This window comes from Uranotaenia lowii, chromosome 3 (assembly GCF_029784155.1).
Source record: "Uranotaenia lowii strain MFRU-FL chromosome 3, ASM2978415v1, whole genome shotgun sequence".
NCBI lineage: Eukaryota > Metazoa > Arthropoda > Insecta > Diptera > Culicidae > Uranotaenia > Uranotaenia lowii.
The window spans coordinates 148,517,989-148,545,493 of record NC_073693.1 but is presented as its reverse complement, the minus strand read 5'-3'; the positions used below and the strand labels follow the sequence as shown (position 1 = coordinate 148,545,493).

The following is a 27,505-nucleotide window of genomic DNA, read 5'->3' as shown; positions in this document are numbered from 1 at the left end:
GGAAATCGTGAAAACGGGTCGTGTGCGCGTAGGTCTTCGTTTTGGCTTTTCCTGGCTCTTTGGCTGCTCTTGGTGGTGCTTTGATTGATCGGGGATCGGATTCTCGTTTCTGGCGCTTTGGAATAATAAACTTCGTCGTTGAAGGAATGTCCGCGTGATTTGTTTTGCTCACGAAATCGATCGAATCGATGATTCATGCCTAAGCATGGTGGGGTTTTACAAGACTTCAGTGAAGGTGAAGATCGAATTGCGTTGTTGTGAGATTCTTTGGCTGTTGAGCTTGTTATGACCGATGGATTTTAGAAGGAATAGATAGTTTTTAAAAGTGCCACATTCCTAGCGGGTTTTACGACGAGAGCTAATGATTCGTGCAGCAATAACAGTTTGGAAGTGAATCAAAAAACATTGTAGCAAGTGCATGCTTTGTATGCCAAAGGATACAACGATGATTTCAAATCAGGAATTTCTTGTTGGACATCAAATCCCACTAGACAGTGGGACCTTACAACTAGAAGGTAGGGAAACATTCATATTTTCCCATTTATTAAAGACCAAGCAAAAGGAAACACTACTAAAAATATGCAAACAAAACAAAATCTTGCAGACGACCTTTTTTTCGTTCGGGGCCAACCTTCGTTAAGAGTATCTCAATTAGGGTCAGAGACCCTGCCAGCAGAGGTGCCTGGCAGGTATATCAAAATCATTCCGTTCGGAAGCACCCATAAGTTCGGTATATCTCCTTCATCCCTAGTTCTGTGTTTTTGTTTCCATTCATATTATTGGCTCTATTTTGTGTGTGCTCCGAGAAGAGATCAAGTCAGACAAAGGCAAACACAATACGACAACGACGCACACGCATAGGGGAAGACGTAGAAATGTATCTAAATACCTTCCTTAGGACTGATTGAAAGTTTCTTGAAGCAGCCTGCAGTCAGTAGTGGCGTGGTGCCGTCTTGGGATGGCCTGCCGAACAATCTTTTCAAGTTGAGCACGAGTCAAACACAAGGGGTCATGAATGATTGCAGTTCAACGAATTCCCCGGGAGGAAATGAAAAAACAAACGAAAGAGTATAGTCGTAAAAACAAGTGTTTTTTGAGGCGCGATCCAATTGGAAAGAGTGACAACCGTTTTCATTCTGTTTTGATTTATTTTGAATTACAAAAACTGCCCTTAGTTCGTAAATGAATATCAGCTGCTCAAGATTAAAATCGATAGTTATACGTTGGAAACACTTTGCTTGTAATTGAATTATTACAAATTAGGCCCTTGGAGCCAAAGAGTTATAAGTGACAAAATGAAAAAAATAAACCTGAAATAAGCATCTAGAACGAATCCTTGACCGTCAAACAGCATGTCCTATTTAAATCATAATTTTATGCAATATTTGCTCATGTTTTCGTCTTTGTGAAAAAACCCTACTAACCGAAAGCCACATTCAGTTTGGAGGAAAAGGGTATGTGCAGCACTTTTAATCATTTGTTTCCACAGTCCCTCCAAGTCCTTTGCCACCAAACTCAAACAAGATTTATATTGGAACCAAAAAATAAAAAAAAAAAATTCGTAACGTTTTTTAAATTTATACAACAATAAAACGGCTGTTACCAAAATAAATAAATATGTTTCCTTAACCATAACATCAAGATCATAACTCCTGAATGTAAAAGTTTGTTGTTGGCAAAGGGGTATAATTGAATTTTCTTGGTAGTAAAGCAAAGCCGCCGACCGTGGCCTAGTTCAAATCTTCTAATACAGAGGTCATAAGATCGAGTCTCGGTCACGGCATACATAGTAGGGTAAGTGAGCCTAATTTCACTATATTTTGTCAGAGGTTTTTAGATATGATATTATTACGCCGAATCTTTAATACTTAGTTGTACAATTTTTTGGTAATCAGATTCCAAATTTTTTTCTAAACTATGTTTTGGTTTAAAATAAACATTTCAAGCCTTAATTTACGAAAAATTTCATGTTTTATAAAGTGTGTCGATGTTCCTAATTTGACACTAATTGTTCCTACTGTTAACATATGAGGAAAAATGTATCAGCGTACCCAATTTTACACTATTTATTCCTGATTTTGCATATAAGTATGTGTTTTTAATACTTTAATGAGAAAAATCTCAAAACTTACCTTTTTAAAATTTTACAACGTTTTTGGAATGTGAATAGAGAAATAAGGACTATTTTAATCCTACACAATATTCCTTTACGCTAGTTTTGAAGGAAGTAGTGGATGTCGAGCTTATTTTATGTATTCAATCTTTTACTATTCTAATGGATACATTTGTTATGTTTTAAGAAGAAGAAAACTCATTGTAATGGATACAAATAAGTACAGTCAAACAGGGCATCATGCAACAGCATGGTTCGATGCAACGTTTGTGTACCATAGCACGCATTTAACTTAATACAATGTAATAAAATTATCATTTATTGATAACAAAACGATGATGCCATAGTTTCTCATATCGTTAAACAGTTTTTTGAAGTTTTTGATTCTCATGAAAAATTTGAAAAATCTAAATTTTTACATTTTTGATGCCGTAAAAAACTTTACACAATGGGACGGATTGGCTACAAACTTTATATGGATTTTATTATCCTATATCAACACTATTGGTGTATGAATATTTTTCGGACAATCATTTAATTTTTTAAAATAAATAATCTTGAAATTCCGGTACCAGTCTGGGCTAAAATGCATCGACATACTAATCAATGATTCACAGTTTAAATCTTGTTTCTATCTGCCAGAATATGATGTAATTTTTTATTGTAGTATTTTTTATCCCTGAATGTATACAGCACCCTTATGCTTTCTTTGAAGAAAAATCTTTGTCAGGAAAAATATAAACTTTAATTCTAACAAAATAAAAAATAACTGCAGATCGTGCTTTATCCGTAATGACATCACAAATATGTCATAAACTATAACTATTCAAACTTTTTTTTTATTTTTAATTAAAACAAAGGTTTTTGCAACTTACCCCTTTTTCTTAGTACGGTAAAAATCGCATATTGTGTAAATTCAAAAATAAATGGTGGAACGAATTATTTTTCTGACTACGTTAATTTGATGTCCCATTAACCTTAAAACTTTTGATGTACAAACGGTAGCATTATCTGTGGACATTAGGTATTAAGAAGCCAATGAGGTTGTGAAGTTTTGCATGATGCCCCAGATGACGGTAAACAACGTATTTTATTTAGATTTTTTTTTTTAAATTTTTCCTTTCGATTCTGTTCTCGTTGAGAAGCTCTCTGTAACTTGATGGTTTTCTTCTCTGTTGCGAAGGGTTCGTTCTTTACAACCTGGCGAAAATATTTTTTTAACATTTTTAGCTTTGAGATACACTGAAGTTAAAAAAAAAATCATGTTTTATTAGCTCAAAACAGTTTATTTTAACAGATCGTTAAAAATTAAGTTAAAACACAATCAAATCAATTAAATTTATTTCAAATAAATTCTATGACTTTGATATAGTTTGGAAAACTTTGAGTATGTCCATAATTAGGAACACATTGAAAATAGTGTTCCTAATTGTGGACATATGCTTTATTTAGTTTTTACACTTAAAAAACATAGTTCTAACATACTTAATACTTAAATCATGATGAAAAAAAATCCGACGAAAAATATCAAAAAATCTGTTGACAAATTCAGCTTTTATCATCAATTTTTAAAGTTAGAAAACTAATTGGTATGTAAAATGAAAGTTCACATGATCCGTTACATTATCATTTTTTATAATTGTGATAAGTGAAAAATAACGTCAAAAACAGTTAAAATCGAACGGTATGTTAACATTAGGTACACATGCCAAATTAGGAACACCTACCCTACTCTTTCTGTGGGTTGGTGGTGTTAGTTATCCCTTCGTTTCATAAAGTAACAAATTTGCAACAATTAATGTATGGATAAATGGAAAAATCATATTTTATTTAAAATTTTTTCTTGATGTATTCATCATTTTCAATCGTTTAAAATGATTTTTAAGGAAAAATAAAAATACCATGACACGAAGGGTTGGGGAGATGCTAGCCATTATATCCTTGAAATATATACGCTTTAGTCTTAAGTAGAATTTAGATCTCTGCAAAGAAACATGAAGTTTCACTGAGATCCTTCATGTGTGTGTTCGTTTTTTTTTTTGAAAGGGGTATAATCGCATGTGTTAGTAGTCATATGGCTATGAGTGTAAAAATCAAAAAACATATGACGCCACACCTAACGTCTAATATACGTTTTTTTTTTGTGAAAATGATGTAAAATGCTTTCATTTTATTTTGGAAGATCATTCTCATCATTATCAATGGAATTTACTGGAACGAAGTTCAAGTGCTTTTTTCTCGAAATCAGCTTTTATGCATTTTTATACCCCTTTGGCGCCAAGGGCCTCAAATATGATAGTGTCCAACGGAAAACTTAAAACTGCAATCAATATTTTTTTAATAACCCCGCTTTAACCTCCCAAGCGGTTCGCAAAGTATCCGTTTCGGGAAAATTCGACCTGTATTTTGTTGACGTTCCCCTGGCCGCAAATGTTAACCTATTTTCACTTAGAAGGTATGTTTTCTAGATTATCTGTAGTTGGTTCCGAATGAAGAAGTCTCGAAAAACAATTTAATGTTTAAATTATTTATAACTTCTGACAGCTTTTTAGACTTAAGTGTTTCTTTGATCTTTGAAGTAGCAGGGAAGGAATCTATTCGACGATACATGAATATGATAGGTGGACAGCTCGCAGATTTTGGATGACTCTTTCCTCGAGTTTCTCCTATTTAAAAAAATGAAATACAGTTTTTCTGAAGATGACCAAAACAAAATAGTAAGCCGAAACGTAGAGAAATTGGTTGGACTTGACTTAATTTTCGCCGAAAAATATCAACCAAAGTCGATAATAAAGTTGTTTCTTAAAATTTATTGAGTAAAAGTTAAAAATAATGCTTTAGGAACTACCTATTTGAATAGGTAACTGATTTTTTATCCTAATTTTAGGCATTTTATAGTTTTCCAATGGTTTTAAAAGATTATTTTTTTTGTTTCGATTATAGTCGTTTTACCATCTTTACGACATTCGCGACTTCATCAACGGTACAGTTGGCGGATCGCTATTGAAAAACTTTTCCGATACAACTGTGTTCGATTTTTGCTCTTGGGCTCGAACTCGCGGACATCGGCTCAGGAGACAACAGACTTGCCAACTGAGCTATATCACAAGCCAAGGTTTTAAAAGATTTTTTTCCGCTAGTACTAAGAAATTTGACATTTGAGCTAAAACTTTATCAAACTGCTTAATTTCTTCATTAACATGACGTAAAATGATAAAACATAGATTTCAGGCTGAATTCGAACAAAAAAAGAGTCTTCTCATTCTGGTGTAATGTGGTGTAATAAAGATTTTCAGTAGCGTAAAAATGTGGTGTTATATAGATTTTCAGTAGCGATATTGTTATTTTTTTATCTTTCCGTTTGTTACAATTTTTATTCTCTCATTGAAATAATTTAACATTTTCTTTTACCTGAAATATATCTTTAATTGAGTTAATACTCATTATGTGCCTAACTCAAATGTTGAATTGAATTTTATAAATTGTTAAGAAAAAATCCATTTGTTTTGACTAAAAAGGTTCATTATTAAAACGTTCATTTTGAAAAACAAACTTGAAATTTGCCCTCAAAAACCATTGAAAATCACTAGCTTAAATAAAGCTCCAAAAAACGGTTGAAGATTTTAAGCAATAGGAGAGAGTGGGGTATAGTGGGCCATGAGGAAACGTGGGCCACTTTTAACACGTTCGTCGCCCAAAAAAAATCTCAGAGCATGAAAGTAAAGCGAGAGAGCTTCAGATTTACAACGCGTGGCAGAACTGAGCGGCAACCTTGCTTAAGAGAGCCGTCACCCATATATGGGTGACGTGGCGACGAACGTGTTAATATCTCAGATGTGTGTTGTGATTAAAATCTCGAACCAACTATCATAGTCGTCGCTTTGCGTGAGCATATATTTCTATATGTTGTTGACTTAAATACGCATCATAAGCTTCTTTTATTTATTAAGTTAAAAAAAGTTAGAAAAATTTACTTATAAAAAAAAACCGCTAATTGCATCGGTGGAGAACCTAAAGTACATAACAAAAATATGCTCGTACGCTTATGATCTTAGTTTTGTCATGATCTTTCACATGGAAAAGGAATTTTTGATGAAACATAGATAAGTCACACAAACGCAACCAATTTGCAAATCATAGCTTGTGGGGAATCGTGGGCCACACTTCTTGAACCACCTATATTTTTATGTTTTTATACACATACAGTTGTTTCAAAAAAGCTATTTTTGTTTAGTTCTTAGTCAAACGGAGCATCATGCAACATTTGTATATCACATCATTTATTCAATTTTGGATTTTCATATAACGTAATTAGGTTATCATTTTACTTTAACAAAATGATGATGATATAGTTTTTCACACTGTGAGCAAGTTATTTAAAGTTTATTATACTCATGGAAAATTGAAAAAATCGAGCACTATTTACATTTTTTCATTTAAATTTCATCCCTAAATGTATGCAGCACCCTTGTGCTTTTTCTTTTAAAAACAATTTTTATAGAAAAAATATTAAATTTTATTCGAACATAGCCAAAAATAACTTAAATTGGTGCTTTATGCGTTATGACATCACAAGTCTAATAAACACCATAAATTTTCGAACGTTTTCATCTGATTTTCCATCAAAACCAAAGTTTGTTGTGCCTTACCCCTTTTTCTTTGTAGGGTAAAAATCGGTAAATTAAAAAAAACTGGTAAAACCAACAATTTTCCTGATTACGTCAATTTGATGTCTCACTAACCTTAAAACTTTTGATGCACACGGCGCTCTTTGATGATCAGTGGACATTAAGTGTTTAGGAGCCATTGAAGTTGAAAATTATTGCATGATGCCCCAGTTGATGGTACCAATCCCATGTGGAACGAAATGTCCATAGGAATAGAGGAGCGTTTTTGCCTGAGAGATGAGAGATCTCTGCAGCTCGTTATAATGCACAATTAACACACGACGTATTACAGGACACGACACTTAACGTTCTTACAAACGGAAAAAGGATTCAAAATTACCTTCTTTGTCGACTGGTTTTGGGCTCGATGTTGCCCATCTACAGGACGATGTCCGACTTATTGTTACAATGGTTTGAACTGCCACAACCAATGTTCAGATTGATCTATAATAGATTTCCTATCCTTTTTTTCCAAATTCCGTATTACCAATTTTTCTGGAATTCCCGTGACTGCTGAGAACCACAATCTTCGAAAACTGATTTCAACTTTATTCACTATAAACTTATAGTCGTGCTTTTCATGCAAAAATGTATCAAAAGTATTCTTTCCATAGAGTAATGGCATACTAATGTTTTCGGTGTTTCCATGTCATATTTGTCACAAAACAATTAAAATTTAGTTTATATCTACTAATTTTAACGCAATTATAGATAAAGTAGTCATTTCCCTCTGAAGGATAACAATAATCTTAATCCATTTGCTAAAAATTTCAATAGCAATATGTTTGCTAAATTTTGTCTTGAATGACTTAATTTTTTGATTTTAATTAAAAAAAAAAGGAAAATCAAATATATGTACATTTGAATATCATATTTTGGAAAACGAAGGTTTGGACCTTCAGATTGAATGAAACCATAAAAAATTGAATTGATCCTTATTTCCCGTCTACACTAGTTATACTAAATTTAAAGTATGGAGTTCATTACAACAAAGACGAATAGCTAAACATCCTATTCAAAAAGAAATGGTTACCACTCTTGTCATTCCGTAAAGTACGACGAGATATGATAAAAACCATAAAAGAACCTTGCGGAACCAAATTCTTGCAATAACATTAATCAAACGAACGTCACAACTGACCATTCGGTTAGTCAACCAGGACCTCCTTTGGGTTTTGTTCGTTCTTGAAACATAAATCCCCAAAGTTGAAATGTTACAAACTGGCATCAGGTCGCTTGCTGGCAGCAGTTACCTACTTCCTTGATTTTGTGATGAGGCAAAAATAGGAAAAAAGTGCGTCCCTTCGTTCGCGATCTTGAGCAGATTTGAATAATCCTTTATTAACAAAATTAGAACCATGAAGTCTTCCTTCTTGTCCAGAAACCTGGCGGAAAATAATAGTTGTTGTAGAAACCCTCTACGCTTAATATGTATATGATAGAAGGACGGACAGCCATCATTCGAAAGGTGACCGGTCGTCGTCAACTTCTCAAATTTCCCCTTGTGCCGGGGCCAGGTTCGGAAAAAATCCTAATAAATGCTTCGTTTTCTTGTCAGCTTCTTGTTCTTGGTTGGCTGAATTGCGTACAAAGCGTGGTCTAATTTCAGATCCCGAATGGACAATATGCGTAACGCATTCTCCGATTTTCTGCGCGGTACAGATTTTACCAAGGTTTTTTTTCCTTTTGCAGCCTGGCTTTATGCTCGCAGTCTTCCCCTTTGATGATCAAGATTTTGATTTAGGATCCAGGAAGGAAAAATCTTGTCCTGCTTTCACCTTGCCTGTTTAGTTGAAACGGAAACTAGCCTAGATTTTTTTTTTGCTTGGTTTTGCCCGAGCTCAATCACGCGGCGGCAAAGAAGAAACGCTTCGTTTGCGATTATGATAGGAACCTTCTGTTATAGTTAGCGATCTTTGGATTGAACAATCAGAAACGTAAATCTTGTAGCTGTAGGACCTGAATTTTGATTTGAAAATGAAAAAAAATCGAGCAGCAATTCTTAATTCAAACATATTAGTTATGTTCGGCTTTCGGTCTTTCGGTCAAGAATTAAAACACTTTTTATGAGCTCTTCATCCAACGTTTCGAATTTTTATTATATCTTTCCCCACAAACTAAAATATCAAGCACTAGCTGATGCCATACGAACTCCGTTTCGCTTTAAACTTGGAATTTGTCATGAACAGTTTGTATGAATACGCCAATTGGCAAGCATTTTCCAGGTGCACTTTCGAATTCATTGTTTAGTAAGAATTGAAAAAATATTGGACGATCACTTTTTCTGTCGTTTGCTACTAAATTTGAAATCAGGAATCAATTGAATGTGCCAAAAGCCCCCATGTATAAATTTCGACTCGATCGTTGCATAACAACGCAATTATTGCCGAAAAGTTAAACTCGTTTCGGTGGTATCTCATACAATCTTTGATATCTGAAATCGATTTCCCTTCCCTCAAAACTCCCGTGTGCAAATTTTCAAAGCCATTTATCGCATAACAACGTCAATATAACTAAAAGCAGTGAAAAAAAAATCTATATGGACGACCCCTTTCGTCGACCCCTGGCAAAACATTTGACATCTGAAATCGATTGTCCGTTCCTGAGAACTACCGAGTGAAAATTTTCATCCCAATCCTATGTATAATAACGACGATATTGCAGAAATATTGAAAGGTTAATGGACGACCCCCTTTGCCGGCCCCTTACACTGAATTTATTACGTGAAATCGATTACCCGTCCCTCGAAACTCTCGTGCACCAATTTTCATCTGAATCCGTTGTATAATAACGACAATATCGCATTAACAGGGAATAGTTAATGTGGACGACCCCTTTTGCCGGCCCCTTACACAAATTTTGATACCTCAAATCGATTGCTCGTCCCTCAAAACTCTCGTGTACCAATTTTCATCTGATTCCGATGTATAATAACGTCAAAATTGCAAAAACAGCGAACAGTTACTATAGACGACCCCTTTGGCTGACCCTTCATACAAAATTTGACACCTGAAATCGATTGCTTGTCTTTCAAAACACTCATGAGCAAATTTTCAACACAATCCAACGAAAAATAAAGTCAATATCGCGAAAACTATATTTGTCTTGTATGGACGACCCCCTTCAGAAGGGGTCACCGAAAAACATTTTTCATCCTTCCTGGTCCTAATGAGCATCCATGCCCAATTTCAGATTCCGAGCTCTTAAAACGGCTGAGTCTATAGAGGACAAACAAACAAACAAACATACAGAATTTGCTTTTTATATATATAGATAAAAGCATGAAACATGTTCTTGTGAATCAAATGTGTGTGACTATAATAAAACAAAATAATAGAAGTAGAATTCACAGTTGCAAAATTCAAATTGAGAACAAAAAATTAAAGTTTTTACCAACTCACTACTTTAACCCTGTGTAAGTTGCAACACATTAATTCATGAAAAATTTCAAATCTTATTCGAAAAACACTTCCCTTATAAACCTCTCAGCTTCATCCGTTCAATTGAATAAAACCTTTTCGAATGATAGCCAACGTGAGCAATGTGTAACTCTATGTTTTTAAATATGAATCACGTCCTAAAAACGGCAATAATGTAATAAACTATCTGATTAAGTTTAAATTGCCTTTCTATTTAAGCTGCTCCGAGTTATTCGTTTTGAATATTTTGTATGCATCATGCGTCCAATTTATACGTTGAATGTGCATTTTATACGTGCGTTGCTGAAGTGGGATTTTCTTTACTAAATCGTTGTCTAAACAACGTCCTGCAGATGGGCAACATCGAACCTGAAACCGGTCGAACAAAAAAGATAATTTTGAATCCTTTTTCCGTTTGTAAGTACGTTAAGTTTCGTGTCCTGTAATACGTCTCGTGTTTATAATGTAGTGAAGTTCTTACGTTGACACAAGTCCGCCCAAAACTGACCTTTAAGCTATTATCAAAATCATAAAGAGTTCTATTAAATAGTGTGACGCAACGCTGGAATGAGTCAATAAGATTTTTTAGCTGTATTATAAATTTTCAAAATAGGGAACAAGTTTCAAATCACGTTACGATTCTTGTAAAAGTTTATCTCAGACGTTATTTTAATTTGATCCTGAAGTAATGAATGGTTCAATTTCCAAGAACGATGTTAAGTTTCATTAAAAATTAGCAGCAAGCATAAGGATTTATCAAATCTCTCAATAATTTAATTTAACTAACAAAAATTCAAACCTGCCTTTAGAAAGGGTTTTATAAAATCGGCATAGAATCAAAGCAATTCATCATTTTCACTTATTTTGTGCCCAGAATATTTGAAAACATGTAAATTCAACAATGCATACTATTGGCAGCCGGCAGCTGTTTGAAAAACAGCCGCTAAAAGAACCTCGAAAACAACTTTAGTCTGTTTAAAAAATGAAAGCTATCAATTTGGTAGCCTCTAAAATCTTTGTTCCATCTATTTTAAATCTTAAAATAAAAATTTACAGTCACATATAATAGTGTTAATCATTCTTGTTTGATTTTTTAGAGAAAATTTATCATTAATTTGGAAAATGTGTACAGTGTTCAATTGTACAGAGTCTACTTTTTCTATAAGTTGAAATATCTCTATTATTTGTACTATCGTAAACTAGAAGAACATTGATCACGTTTTTAATTCATTTTCGAATTTTTGGAAGGGGTTGCTTTTTTGTAACACTAAAAAAAATTAAAATACTTATTAAGGTAAGAACTAATAAGCATGTTCATTAGAGTGCCCCAAATGACCCGTCATTTGAAAAAGTTATGCGCTGCAGCCATGAATTGATCCTAGGCCTAGTACAAGGTCTCATGCCAGATTTGGGCTAGATCGAATCACGGGAAGGGGTCGCTCAACGAGCCTAAAGTTTGTATGGGATTTTGGGACATTTTGTTCAAGAGGAACAAGAAAATCCAGTTTTTCATTAATAACTTTTGTCTCCTTCGAACGATTTATTTTATATACGGTTTTCTCTCCAAGCCTTAACTATGACAAATATTTCATCCGAAGACTGCATTTAGATTCAAGTTAATACACAAAAGTTATTAAGCTTCAAAAAATAGTTATCTTTTTTAAGGGTGATATTCATCACTATTAATGAGAGACACTGCTTATAACATTTTGATTCAGCATTAACAGTGATGAATATCACCCTGAAAAAAGTTACCCCATTTTTGAAGTTTAATAACTTTTTTATAATAAGTCAAATAGAAATGCAGTCTTCGGATGAAATATTTGTCATAGTTTTGGCTTTACGAAAAACCATTTTAAATGAAATCGGTCAAAGGGGAAAAAGTTATGCATAAAAAACTGGACTTTCATATTCTTCCCGAACAAAATGTCTCAAAATCCCATACAAACTTTAGGCTCGTTGGCGATCTGGCCCAAATTTGGCATGAGACCTTGTACTAGGCCTAGGATCAATTTAAGCCTGCAGCGCATAACATTTCACAAGCTTGGAATTTCTCATACAAATTTGGGGCAGTCTAATGTTCATTGAAAGCAGAATATTCAAACGACATTTTAGTGGCTATAACTAAAAGTTTGTTACAAAACCAGATTTCATGTTCCGGGATAGCTTTGATCACTATATGATTTTAACGTATCTCTCGTATCTTCAAAATTATTGTATTGATGCCAATTAGCACAAATGGCTTAAAACATTAATAACCGTAATGTTTTGTTTGGACTTAAGTGATTTTTTTAACGTTTTCTCTTAAAAACAAGATACTCAAAAGATGGATAATATTGCTGCATACATTTAAGGGCAAAAATTATTAAAATTTCTCAATATTTTTTCGCCTCACAGAAAGGGAAAAAAATACAATTATGCAATTTCCTAGGTAATTCCACTGTAACTATGTTCTTTTTTTTATTGAAACTTAACCATTTGATAGGGGTTTTAGCCATTTGTTCTGTACAGGCTTTCTTATAGAAATTGTCCGTTTTTGTAAATATCCAAAAAATATCATATAACTAGCTGACCCTGTGTGCTTTGCTACACCTTACAAAATCAAATGATATTTTCAAAAATTATTCAAATTTTTCTTGTTTTATTGGCATTTTTACTAAATCAAATTATAACATAATTTATAAGAAACCGCTATAAAATGAGAGCTGCAGCTGGAGTTTCGAATTAAAACACAAAGATAACTTTAACTAATATTCTGAATCATGCTCTATAAATTTGTGTTAAAGATCTGATAATTTTAATCTGTCTGGAGAGTGTACGCAAACAATCTAACCTATAAAATATGGTTGTTTTTGCTTGATATGTTCTGGATTTATGCTAAAAAACTGATAAGAGAGCCTCCTCATCTGTCCTTCCCTTCACCCCCTGCTGAATGGAGGTCGTGATCTTTAATAATCACACCCAGTTTTTTTCGTTCCCAAAAATCCTCTTTTATGAAATATAGTTCCATTGGTTGATAAGTTTTCAAGCTTTACAATAAAATGTATATGTATCCTCCTCCTTTCTTCCCCTCTCTACACAGTAAAACGTAAGGGTCTACAACAATCGTAGAAACTTATCTCGTAACCAAGTACCTTTCTTTGCCATATTTGTTTCCATTTATTGGCTTCGTTAGCATAAATTGAGAACTTATGCTAACAAAATTGTATTGGGCTCACCTCCCTCCTCCTATGTGCCTACTTACTGAAAGGATAATCATATAATCATACCAAAATGATTTTCCATGTTAAGTTTTGTCTATTTCTCGGATTTTGTAAAAAAAAAAGTTAAATGTAAGCCTCCTCTTCCCTTCCTATATTCCGAATTCTATCATCTCACAGCAAGAAAGGAGTTGTTTCACATAGAAAAAGTATTTTTCGTATTCAGATACTTTTTTATGCCAAATTTGGTTTCATTTGCTCAATTAATTTTCTAGTTATGCAAAAAAATTGTTTGGAAGCCTCCCTTTCACTTTTTATATCTTTCCGCTGAAAAAAGGCAGGGCTTCAATTTATCATAGAAACATTTCTCGTATCCAAATACCCTCACATGCCAAGTATGGTTCAATTTGCTCGGTCAACTCTCCAGTTATACTGAAAATTGCAAGGAAGACCTCTCCTCCCCCTTTTCATCCACCGCTTGAGAGAAGCGAGTTATACCAAATATTCATTGAAGCATTTCTCGTACCTAAATATCGTTCCATTTGCTGTTGTTGTTCTTGAGTTATGCAGTGAAAATTATATGAAACTCCCCTCCCTCTTTCCTTCTCCCTGCTTCACAGTGGTTCAAAATCAAAAAAAGTGGGAAAAAATTATTAAAAAGCTATTTTGTTGAAGATTATAGGCAGAAAATTGAAAAAAATTATGAATTAAATTTTTTTTCAAAGTTTGCTATTTTTTTTCAATAATTGCTAAAACGGGGTTTGAGCTTTATACTGGGAAATTGAATATTTTTCAATTAATTATAAATATTTTTGTTAAAATTAAGTATGGGCTCCTAACTTCCTGTAGGTTGGTTAGATAAACATTGAAACTAATGTTTAGGGTGAATTTGCATATGTATCGAAGCAAACAACCCAGCCAACAATTTGGTAGGTATATCAAAAGATATACGTACGTCTATGTCGACATAAATCATCGTACATGACGTTAGAAAAAAGCATATACCTACCAAAAGTGGAGGCAATATACGTACATGTTTTCGTTATTTTCTGGTTTACGACATCGACAACATCATATGTGATGTCATTTACGATGTTAGAAATAATTTGGTACTTTATGTTGCATTGGCGTCGTTTTGTACGTTACATTAAAGGATTCGATTCATGCACATTTACGATGATGGGAGGATTGACAGATCCATCCACACTTTATGCGATGTGTGTTTTACCCTTTTACGACTTGAAGCGATATGATGATAAATTGACGATTTAAGTCACCCTTAATGCGATTTGTGTTGAACTCTTGTACGCCTTGAAGCAATCTGACGATGAATTGGCGATCTAAGTCACCCTTTATGCGAGGTGTGTCGAACTCTTATACGACTTGAAGCAATCTGTCGATGGATTGGCGATTTAAGTCACCCTTTATGCGAGATGTTTTGTACTCTTGTATGACTCGAAGCAATCTGACGATGGAATGTCGATTTATGTCACCCTTTATGCGAGATGTGTTGCAGTCTTATACGATGTTCAGAGATTTTAACATCGATTGACAACTTAAGTCGCATTCTATAGGAGATGTATTACACTCTTTTACGATGTGAGGCAATTTTACGATCGTTTGGTGATTTAGACCACACTTTATACGAGGTTTGTTTTAATGTTATACGATTTGAACCGTAAAGCGATTTTGCGTGCTTCAGTATGTAGCATGTTATGTGAATTTTTGTGATTAAAATACGATTCTGAAAATGAAATTAAAAATGGATTTGCATTTCAATACGTTTATTTGTATGTTTAATTTACAATGGATTGTTCTTATAAATATTAATATCACATTGCTGTTTTTTTTTCTTAATTTAGACAAATTTGACTTAAATTATAACAAAAGTTGGCCAACATCACCTACTAAAAGTAGTAGATATGCGTCCATATGCAATCAAATAGAGAAAGATAAATAAATTAGTATGAACCTAATTTGTGAAGCTTCCAGAAGAACTTACACATCATACAATTTCTGATGAGTCAGATCGTACCAGGATGAAATGTCCCAACATTAAATTTGATGTTTTCTGGTAACTCAAGGAATTTTCCTAGCAGCTGCTATAACCCTCACTTATAATGCGACATTGGCCTCCTCGATCACCTATTTCAGCCCATTATCACGTCGCTGGAATATAAAAAAGGAATTAACAATTAACAACACCGTTTACGGGAGCTTTTCAGAGCGACCACATGCTTTCCTTTTGTTCGTTCGCACTGCAAGTTTCGCGGTGCGAATCACGCAAGATCAACTATTGTGTTGTGTTAGACTCAACCCTGTCCGATTCTAACATTTCAAAATAGTTGATCCGTGATTGAACAAAAGTTAAGTATGTGGTGAAAATGCTTCTTAAAAATTTCTACCCGCTCATTTCAACACCTATAATTTTCTTCTAATCTTCTTCTATCCATCTAAAATTTTCAATTCTTGAAATGTTCTCACTATGAGAACATAACATTCACCGATAAGGCCGTAAAAATTAATTTCGGAATTAACAATGTTCATATAATTTCCAGCTTTAAGATGTTGCATACCGGTACACTCTTCCAAGTAACCCTTACTTGGTTTTCTTTGTGTAGTAGGGATGTTTTTTGAAATTTGCTCGAAGATGGATACCTTAAATTGAAGTAAATTGTAGATTTTTTTTTCAAGTCAGCCGGGCCCAGAACATAATTATAAATTGTCTCTCTTCGTACTGAAAAATAAAATTCTAGTTAAATCCAGAGGTGATATGAAATTTAAAACATATATTCATACATATTTAGTTTAAATTATCCAGTAATGCGTTTTCTTACAAATTTTAGAACGATTTTGGTAATTAGTCTGAAGCTGGATTCCGAACGCAAAATCGTGAAATGTCTTTCTATACCCTGGTTGATAAAGTAGTGGGTTAAGAAGCGCTGGTCGAGGAACTTGTTAAAGGCTGCATTGTGTAGAGCTTTGGTGGTCTCAAATGGAATTTTGGTTGGATTAAATTTGTAATAAAGTCATTTTGAGCCACACATTAATTTTCCTACCTCCGGCCTCATTGGTAAATAAAGTCAAGGTTGTAACTGTTACAATCTGAAATGAAAAAAAAGGATAGTTGTTTGATCGTTTGAAATTAGGGATTTCCATACACTTACGCTTTAAGATTAAGAAAAAAATCGTTATTTATAAACGGATAAGGCCTTCACCTCGTTGACCAACATGGACCCACACTTGTTTCTGCTGCTGACAGTTATAGAAAAAGCCCGGTTTGTTGACCGGATCAGCATCGCTGGACGTGGTTCTTGATGTTTAAACCTAGATGCGTGGGGGGAAGAAAATGAATGTTCAGAAAATATTGTGTTTTGCTTTTTTGTGGATTGTCGGTCATGCTCTGACAGGACAGTCACAATGTGCCACTTACCTTTATAGCCGCTGGCCAGCAAAGTTTATGCTACTTACTATTTTATACACACTAACCCTTTAATAAATACGACACATAATTGAGTCGCATTGACCTTTATGCGATGCTGGTTAGCAGTGCGCAAAAGTGATAATGAATGATGCTTATGTGTGGTTCTTTACGATTCTGTCTGTAGACAATTACGATTTCGATACGAGAGTAATTTATGTTTGAATAAAATGCGTCTTAAGAATCTTATGCGATAGATATGAGATTTCATTTGACATCGGTTTAACTAAATACGACTTCATCCAACAGATCGTAATTAAATCGTATTTCATTCAGTTTTAACATCTTCTACGATTAATATACGATATGGTTGAATGTTAAGTGCACAAATTTACGAATCCGATATGAGATGTACCAAAATACGAGTTCGACGATGATTTCTTTTACGATTTCATGTTGGCTGGGAATGCTCGTTTTACTCTGTATAAATACATTAAAATTTGCATTTTTAAACAAAACAGCGTTCCACTCAATGACATCGTATTCTAAATATAGCAAAAACTAGCAGCTGATTTTAGGATATGTTTTTGATGAGACTTTCACCTATCCAACGGTGTATAATTTACCACGGCGATCGGCGGCGCAAGCTTTATTTTTGCTTCTGAAAAATAAATAGAGTAAATCGAAAGATTTTTATCATCTAATTTTGGATTCTCAATCAAGCGAAACTTTGTTAGTTCATGATATTACGGAATTTATTTTATCTCCAAACTGTGAATAAGATTATAATCCATCACTTCGGTATGAACATTTATAAATATTTAAAGATTTATATGCTTTTTTAAGTTGTTTTGCACTGAGAGTAAAAAATCCTATTTTTAATTCTTGTGTTAAAGTTGTCGTTCATGTTTGTTTCATAGAATGTGTATAAAAGGTCCTAGAAAATATGTAAATACATCTTAACGTTCCTAGAATATTGGAGATTCGATTCCAACATAAAAAATTTGATTGTCGCTGACTTTAAAAATGGACTTTTTTCCGGCTTTTTGGGGATTTCAACCACTATGCGCTTGGAGAAGAAAGCAGTCTCAAACAATCATTAGATCATGTCACGTTCCCAAATACCCATCCATGCCAAATTTGGTTTCATTTGCTTTATTAGTTTTTAAGTTGTGTAAAAAAATATGAAAGAGGCCCACTCCCTCTTTCTACTGGAAAGAGGGAGGGGTCTCAAATATTTGTTGAAATATTTTTCGTATCTTCCATTTTATCAGAAGAGGTGTTTGTTTGTGAGTCTTCGAAAAACAGATATTTTAAAACTTTAAAGCTACATTTTAAGAAATATAAAAAATCTCCAACTACAAACCAAATTTAGCTTATTTGAAACTGAATTTATAGGCTTTAAAACGTAGAAAACAGTTTTCAGATATTTTAACTTCAGACTTAGTTAACGATGATTATCTGCAAAAATTTCATGTTGATCAAAATTACTCCGGTGATCAAAGTTTCCCCAGTTTAGGGTACATAATTTTGAATCCATTTTTCGGTTCGTAAGTACGTTCAGTGTCGTGTCCTATACGTCGTGTGTTAATCGTGTAGTTTAGTTCTCACGTTAGCACAAGTCTGCCCAAAAATAACCAAAATCATCAAAAAGCTCTATCAAATGGCGTGACCCAACGCCGGAATGAGGCGATCAGATTTTTTAACAGTTTTTTTTTTTAATACGGAACAAGTTTCAAATCCCGTTTCGGTTCTGGAACAGTTTATCTCAGACTTCATTTTAATTTTTTCTAAAGTAATGAATGGTTCTATTAAGACAGGAATTAAATAACAACAAAAAGTAATAGCAAGTATCAGCTTTATCGACACACTTGATAATTTAATATAACTTTCAAAAACTCAACCCTGCCTATAGAAAGGTTTTTTTAAAAAAACTGGCATAAATTCAAAGAAAATCAATATTTTCACCTACTTTTTGCAAAGATTATTTCCAACCATGAAAATCCAACAATTTATACTATTGGCAGCTGGTTAAAAAACAGTTGTCAGAAGATACCGCTAAGAAAAGCTCAAAAACATGAAAAGCAGGGAATAGATCTTATTAAAATAATAAAAAATATCATTTGGATAGCCTCGGAAATTTTTGATCCATGTGTTTTAAATCTTAAAATTAAATGTACAGTTAAATAAAAGATTTATAATCATTCAATTTATCATAAATTTAGAAAAAAAAATCGACTAAAAATGTGCACAGTGTTCAATTGTACAGAGTTTACCTTTTAAATAAGTCAAAATGTCTCACTTATTTGTATCAATTTCAACAAAAATTTACAAATGATTAAAAATAAAGTCAAAAAAAAGTCAACTTGATCAAGCTACCAAATTGAAGAAATTTTTTTCTGAAGTGTGTTAAAATTGTAATCGAAAAAATACTAAAAATTAAGTTCTTAAGCGCCTATAGTTATGCAATTACGGAAAAATATATTAAAACAAATTTCTCGGCCATAAAACTTTTCTGCGATAAAACTTTTTCAGTCAAAAAATTGGGGTTAATATGAGAAAGAATCAACAATATAACGTATGAAAAAATCCCTTATTTTATGAAAACAAAATGATGATCGTGAAATAGTTTTATTTTTAGTTATTGATTCTCATACAAACTTTAAAAAAAAAAACTGAACAAAAGATGTATTTTTTTTTTAATTTTTTGATGCCGTAAAAAACTTTACCCACTATGACAGATTGCTTTTATAATTACACCAACACTGTTGGTGTAAAAATATTTTTCGGACAATCACCTAATTTTATTGTGATAATTTTTTTTTTTGATTCAGTTACCAGTCTGGGCCAAAACGCATCAAAATGCAATCAAAGATTCACCTTGTTTCCATACGCTGGAATATGGTTGTTTTGTATCACGCTTTTGTTTATTTCGAAATTTCATCTATCCACACATTAATGTTTATGATTTCAGCTAGCAGATTTTTCTGTAGTATATTTACCCCTAATGTTTGAAGAAATCTTATGCTTTTTCTTAAAAAATAGTTTTGACAGAAAAAAAAAGTTACAGAGGTTGTATATAAGAAACGACCGATAAGTTCACGTAGAATTACGACAGCCTGTCTTGTGTCAATGTGTTTTTCGTCTTAAATTAGCATTCTAGAATTTAAAGGAAACAATCTTCAAGAAAAGTCAGTCTTCCCTAAATTGTCGTTTTAATACCTATTAATGGTCTAAAACGACCCATATAGATAGTATGCAGCTTGTTCAACTGCATAACAAAAGGCGAATTAAATATAAGTATAAGCAGAAACAAAGCCGATGTCGTCGAAATGATTGCGCCCGGCAGTTATGCAAATAATGTTATCAACACACGAGCTTTGTATAAAACGCTTGCGAGAATAGCTTTCAATGACTGCTTTGATCTAAACGCTTGACTCAGTGCAAAAGCTCTCGAACTGTTTAGCCTCATGCGTCTCGTTGGAATCAGTATTATGTTTTCATTTCCCTTCAGATCACATTGCAATCACTAACTTAAAATGTTGATTTTACCTAGGGTTCCAGAGAAAGCGTTAGATTAACCATGATTTCATTCCATCATACAATTATGAACGGTCCTTTACAGGGCCATAAACTTTCAAAGAGTTGTTTTTGATCTTTTTGAATTTTTGATAGTCGTGTGCGTTGAGTGGGCGGTTTTGGATGGGTGTGGGGTGGTGTGCGATGGGTAGGTGGTAATGTGCGATGGGTAGGTCGTGATGTGCGATGGTGTGTGTGTGTGTGTGTGTGTGTGTGCGCGTGTGTAGTGTGTGTGTGTGTGTGTGTGTGTGTGTGTGTGTGTGTGTGTGTGTGTGTGTGTGTGTGTGTGTGTGTGTGTGTGTGTGTGTGTGTGTGTGTGTGTGTGTGTGTGTGCGTGTAGTGTGTAGTGTGTGTGTGTGTGTGTGTGTGTGTGTGTGTGTGTGTGTGTGTGTGTGTGTGTGTGTGTGTGTGTGTGTTTGTGTGTGTGTGTGTGTGTGTGTTTGTGTGTGTGTGTGTGTGTGTGTGTGTGTGTGTGTGTGTGTGTGTGTGTGTGTGTGTGTGTGTGTGTGTGTGTGTGTGTGTGTGTGTGTGTGTGTGTGTGTGTGTGTGTGTGTGATATCTCAGCTGTCACAATTTTTTCCGGCGCGCTGTTGAGCATCTCTGCTACTGCTTGTGTCAAGTTTGAGTTTCTCTTAACGAATGAAACAAACCGTCAGTCGACTCCTTCTTTTATAACTTTCGTTGGCTGGAAAAACCAAAAATCATCAAGGGGCGGGGCGTCCAAGTTTTTTTTTCATTTTCGAATAGCCAATCAACGTTAAGCAGCCTTGGTATGTCTTTTAAGAAAGATGTCTCTGAAAGAGGCGTTTTTCGTGACGCGAAATCCGTTCGCGGATTTCAATTTACCCCCCTATAGTGTTGCCGTAAGACGTAATTCTACGTCAAAATATAAAAGTTATTTGAACAAGTCCAACAATTATTCTAATTGGTGCTTTATGCGTAATGACATCAGAAATATATCAAAACCTATAAATTTCAAACGAAACAAGCAATGAGTCACAAGCAATTGTAATGAAGTTATTTTGATTCCTTGTAGATACTTGAAAACAAAACTTGTGAACTTTTACAAAGAACTTCAGCAATATTTTAGAACCAGTATTAAAGTTGAACTTTAAGAGAACAAAGATATAAAAAAAACTTTTTTAAAACAATTCATTCGCTTCCAAAACATTTGAGAAAGTTGGTGCAATGTTAGATCCCAGACCATTTGTAGTGGATATGATTTAATTTATTTATTTTGAAATTTGTAAGAGCTGTGTTAACAGGAGATTTCTTCAGTTATCATTTTCCTCGATATTTTTCCTAAACAGATTTGCATCTGCCTGTCATATTTCGTATTCAAGACCGTTAAACAGGTACGGGATCGGTTTCAAATCATAATTCCTTCCCCTCAGTCCGTCCCCATCGAACAAGAAGTTAAACTATTCCCCTTCTTGTGTGTCAAAATTTTTGCGCGCATATCCTACTCGGTAAGTGATCCTTAGGAAATGCCCCGAAAATCGGTTACATGGTCGCGAAATTGAAGAATGGGTGTCACTTTTATCTCGAGTCTTCAATCAATGTTTTCACAATTTCTTTTGCTTGCCCTGACGTTAATCCGATAGTTTTGACCCCTCTCGGGAAGTCTTGATGAATGTATGGCTAATTTTTGCTTTGATATTTTCTTGTTTCGTTTTTTTTTGCTAGATGGAAGGACTCAAGGACCTCGCCGAGGGCACTGCAAATGGTTCAACGTCATCAAGGGATGGGGATTCATCACTCCGGAAGACGGTGGCCAGGATGTGTTTGTTCATCAGGTTTGGCGTTTGGCTAGAAAGAAAACCAGAACCAATTTTCGTCAAACTTTTTTTTTATTTCCTGCTAATTTTAGAGTGTCCTTCAGATGGATGGATTTCGATCGTTGGGACAAAATGAGCCAGTTGAATTCGAAAGCAAGCTCACGGACAAAGGGTACGAGGCGACCAAAGTTTACGGACCGTCCCAGACCCAGTGCAAAGGTAGCGAGTTTAGGCCTCGAACCAAGCGGAAATTCCGGAAAATGAGGTATGATTGAATTTTACGTTGTATATATTTTTATTTTTTCTGCATTTGTTAATTTAATTTTTATATAAGTGTTCTTAAATTTATATCTCTGTAATTGATACCAAATTAGCAACTGAACTGTGAAATTTGACAGTACCTTTTTATCAAACCGAATGTCCGATAAGAGATTAATTAACAGAAAATCCCGAAAAAAAATCTCGAAAATGTTCCAAAGCACTAATTTTATACATACTATCTCTAGTATTTAAAAAAAAAACCTTTAATTTCGTTTCTCTTATATGTTTAATGTTTATTGTTAGGAGTCCGTGAGCCTGTCAGTTATAAACTATAGTTCAGGTTAAGGATATATAATAATCTCTATTATATAAAATTCTCTTGTAACGGTGTTTGTAGTACTACTCCTCCGAAATTACCCAAACGATTCGAATGAAATTATTTTTAGAATATTCTGTAGGCATGCGAATCGGTTTATATCGAATAAAAACAACACAAAGTCGCATCAATTGTCCGTATTAATTAAATTTTTAATAATTTGAATAAAATAAAAGTCAAGGCTTCCATTTTTTCGAATTTTTTTTTCCTTTGGGCGCCGGCCGGGCGGTTTGTTTTTCGTCTCCATGGTCGAGGCGTCGCGAACATACGTCGCGAGAGGATAGTAACCATGGCATAGCATACTGATCAGTGAGAATATTTTGGCGCGTATATCTCAACCAAGCATATTTTCAATGCAAGGGATGGCTATATGAAGCCTTGATGTGATTTTTCCTTGCTCATTTCTTCAGCACATGGTTATGAATGACGCCTAGATGTGACTCAGATTGACATTTTGCCGATCGAATAAAACAAATAAATTTTGTTTTGCCAAAATCTGAAATTGAAAAGTCAGGCATCCATTTTTATAAATTTTCTTTTCTTTGAGGGGTTTGTTTTTCGGCTCCATGGGCGAGGCGTCGCTAGCAAACGTCGTTGCAAGATAATAGTAACCAAAGCATACTGTTCATTAATGCTGGAAAAATTTAAAAATTATGCGCCTGTTTCTCAACCAAGTACCTACCTATATTTCTTATGCACGTGGTGGCGATATGCAACCTAGATATGTTTTTTCTTGCTTAATTGTACACAGCAAGTGGAAATAAATGACGCGTAGATGCGACACGGATTGATATTCTTTCGATCGAATCAAAACCATATAAACGATTTCAAATATTAATACCATTTTTAATTCGTGTTAATTTAAGTAGTAAATTGATGTCCAAAAAATCTGAACTTGGTAATGATAAATGAGAAATAATGACACTTTGCGAACGTTTGAAAATAAGAAATTGGGAAGCTTTACATTCAATTTCGTATAATCCAATACGCCTAGAACGCTGAACACATTAACTGAACGAGAGTCTGTTCTTTGAAATAGATTAGATAGGATTGAAGTGTTTAAAGGCCGAATGAACTTAATGATTTTCTGCAAACGTAAGTTGAAGTTGTCAATAAAATAATCTACTTTTCAATAACAAAAAGTTAGGATATGCATTTTTCGGAAGAATTTTCAAATAAGAAAGTAAACTAGAGCAAGTACAAACTTTCAACTTTTACAAAAAAATGTATACATTATTTCTTCATTTAAAAATTGATGGGCCCAAAAAAACTGTCTGATTAAATAAACTCAACTCTTTTTTTTTAATCATTCATCAAAAAACTGTTAACACGTTTACTGTTTGTTTACACACAGTTCAAATACGAATTTAACATGGATAGTATGTTTTTGTTTAACTTATTTTGGCTACAAAGAGACTTTTGATTCACAATTTTGTTGAAAAGTTTTTTTTGTGATTGATATTCCAGGGGCAGCAGATTTTTATGATAAACTTTTAAAATGCCCTGAAAGTGTTAAAAGTAATAAAAATTCCTGTAATTTCTGAGGTGGAAAAAGCGAAAACGCACCATTTAGCAATGAAACATCTTCAATTCAAGAATTTTATCTCCAAAATGGCCCGAAAGATATCCCGAGTGTTGAATCTGAATTGGGTATTCAAAATTATTATAAAGGTCTTTGTAAATCAAGGTCTTTTGGTTGAACAGCATTCAGTGAAATTGAAGTAACAAGCATTAATTTATTCCGGAGAAAAACTTAGGATATATCTATGAAAGTAAATGAAACAGACAAACAAGAACAAGTATATAATTCATTATAAAGTCTTTTCACTGACGCATCTAAAAAGACATATGTGTTTTCACTTGCCCCAATAAATGGGTCAAATGTTTACTTCGATATTTCTTTTTATCAACATAACTAATATTTTTTTTGAAAACATAATTTTTTTCAGAAAAAATGAAAGTTGTTTCATTTTTGAAATGAACTCACGAAACCATCGAAGCCTAAACAGATTATTTCATTTCGATCTATTAAATTTTAAGAAATCTGCTTTTCAATTGAATTTTATTAAATTTTAAAAATATTACATAATCCTAAATGAAATCACAGATCACCACCAACAATGTTAAAGAAATTTTTAAATCAGAACATCCCAATGCTTCAATTAGAATCTTTAAAATAATGGGTGAATATATCTAAACATATGTTTCCTCTTTTCAAAATCAAACGTTTCGTTGATTCATTGGGTTAAAGTTCAAAGGAATTAATTTGCATTTTTTGCACGAATAAAAAAAAGGAATTTGCAGTATACAAAATCGTTAGATTTAATGCCATGACAAGTGCTGTTTGGGAACATTTTAAGTTGAAATTTGTAAAGTCTATAACTTAAGTATCAGGCGAAACTTTTTGGAAATGATTTTGGTGAAAAGATGGATTTTAATTCAAACTGCTTCGAAGCATGAGGATGGTGAATAAAAAGCTGTTTGAAAATGGTTAGAAAAAAATCTTTTCTTATGTGTTTCATTTCTACAGTTCTAAAAAATACACCATCCAAAGCTAATTGGGAGCTGAAAGCGCTGCGTTAGGTAAAATGTTCGGCAAATACTCCAAAAATTGTCCCGATATTCAAAATTCTATTTTAAAAAAGGTTCATAAGCAATATATTCCAATGAATGAGAAACTTTTTATTTCGGTTTAAACCTTAATGTGAACTCGAACAAAACGGAATAAATCTACCAAATGGATTATGTACAGCAAATGAAACATACATATTATCAACATACAGTTATTTAGGGAACAAGTTACAAAAATTGGATTTTAAAAGACCCGTTGAGTTGAAATTCTTAGGTTTAATTTTGATAGAACTAAGGGAGGGAAAAAAGGAAATGTAAAGAAAACTAGGAAAAATGGAAAATAGACGCCAAGTTGAACATGGTGAGACGAAGTTTATTGGGTCTGCTAGTATATCATAAAAATTTTGAAAAAAAACTTTACGTTCAAAATCTTTCAACGATTTACAACAGTTATTCGTAACCCTCCCTCTTGATTCTCGTATTTTTCCAGATGCTACAACTGTGGAGAATTTGCCAACCACATAGCCCAAATGTGTTCCCAGGGTCCTTTGCCCAAGCGATGCCATCATTGCAAAGGAGAAGATCATCTGGTAGCGGCCTGTCCTCATAAGCCTCCTCCAACAACAAATTTGCCACCAGAGTAGATGCAAGTAGTTTTTCTACTCGCCACTAGAGGCGCGCCAGAAAAAAATCGTTACCAGGTGGCAGTAAAATCAAATTCGGGATAAAAATTATACCGCCGGTTTAAGTCTTCGCTAGATAGTTTACACTGAAAACATAAATCATGCAACTTTACAGTACAAATATTCCTGCGACGTGACTACCTGAATCACCAGCAAACATTATTTAAAAATCAATTACTTTAAACGGTTTGTTATGATCCACAAACAAAAACTTTCATTTATCTGTCAAAAATAAACAGCCGCCCTATTGGCAGTTGGTCGAATACCACCAGATGAGTTCTTAAGCATATACGTATAGGTTTAGAGTGTCCTTGTAACGAAAATTTCGAGTCTATAAGTTTAGTATTTATAATCAAACAAAGCGTTTCAAGGAATTCAGATACTGATTGTCCTCAGAAGCGAACATAAGACGGGTTGAATGCTTGTGTAAATATAGTTTGTGCAATTTTTGGAGAGAATTTTTACAACAACATTACATAAATTAGTAATAGACTAATGCTTTTTTTCGGCAAACCGAAAGATAAACTATATTCATAAAACAATTTAAGAGCAACAGCTGAACATTCATATCTTTAAGAACAGTTTTACAAACAGGTGAAGTGAACTAAAACAAAGTTGCTAGGAGGTACCTACATTCTAAATTTATAATAACAATTTACAATAAATTAAAAGTGTAGGAAGTTTAGCTAAAGTTTTGAGAAAATAAACGTATGTAATGCGAGCAGTTCTTGACTATCATAAAATTTGTATCACGGTCCCAATTTATATGCTTTCATACAAATTGTAACGAAAATCATCGTTGAAGTTCGTAATTTTTTTTTTAAATCCTTCGCCTCAAATTAGTTCGGCGATGACTCTTAGATGAAGAGGTCGAGGTTCATCTACACCTCTCATATGTCTGTCCCAAACGGCTCAGAACATAAAAAGCATAGTAATTTTGTTAATGCTGAGATTCTTTGAAAAATTGAACAATAATAAGTGACACGAAATATCCAGTTATCACATCGATAAATAGTGTAGATTGAAAATGGTTGTCGACTTTACAAGTTGGCAACCTATTTATGTGCAGTGGTGTGCGAAAAAAAAAAATACTGCACCACTGCATAAGTTCTACGTGAAATTTTAACCCATGTAAAAGAATATTCACCCTTATTTCTCGTTTTCGATCGAATGACGCCTAATACATTTTCGAATTCTTGTTTTCGTTTGAACGAATGAGAACAGATCGATCTTTCGATCGTAGTTCGTACGAACAAAACGTAGCATTCCCGTTTTCGTTCGAGAGTATTTTTTATGGGCTGACAAACGTGAGTCTGATAGGGGAAAGGCGGGCTAAATGCGCATATTAAGGAGAGTACTCATTTTCTCCCATATTTCACTAGATAGAAATTTTTGAACATTAAATCATCTAGCAAAACTCAAATAAGCTTGAAATAA

The 27,505-nt window shown here is 33.7% G+C and overlaps 1 protein-coding gene across 1 annotated transcript; it reads left to right on the top strand.

Moving 5' to 3' along the window:
- Window positions 1–26,785, top strand: LOC129757356 (protein lin-28 homolog). Its single transcript, XM_055754558.1, has 4 exons — window positions 1–515; window positions 22,086–22,195; window positions 22,270–22,442; window positions 25,876–26,785. Exons 1-4 carry the CDS (start codon window positions 419–421, stop codon window positions 26,027–26,029), a joined length of 534 nt encoding a protein of 177 aa, XP_055610533.1. The 5' UTR covers window positions 1–418; the 3' UTR covers window positions 26,030–26,785.
- The last annotated feature ends 720 nt before the right edge of the window (window positions 26,786–27,505 follow it).

Excerpts from the sequence above, each read along its gene's own strand:
- LOC129757356 (XM_055754558.1), top strand. The coding sequence starts at position 419 with ATGCTTTGTATGCCAAAGGATACAACGATGATTTCAAATCAGGAATTT. Across the intron at positions 516-22,085 it reads TGGGACCTTACAACTAGAAG|ATGGAAGGACTCAAGGACCT; the intron begins GTAGGGAAACAT and ends TTTTTTTGCTAG. Across the intron at positions 22,196-22,269 it reads AGGATGTGTTTGTTCATCAG|AGTGTCCTTCAGATGGATGG; the intron begins GTTTGGCGTTTG and ends TGCTAATTTTAG.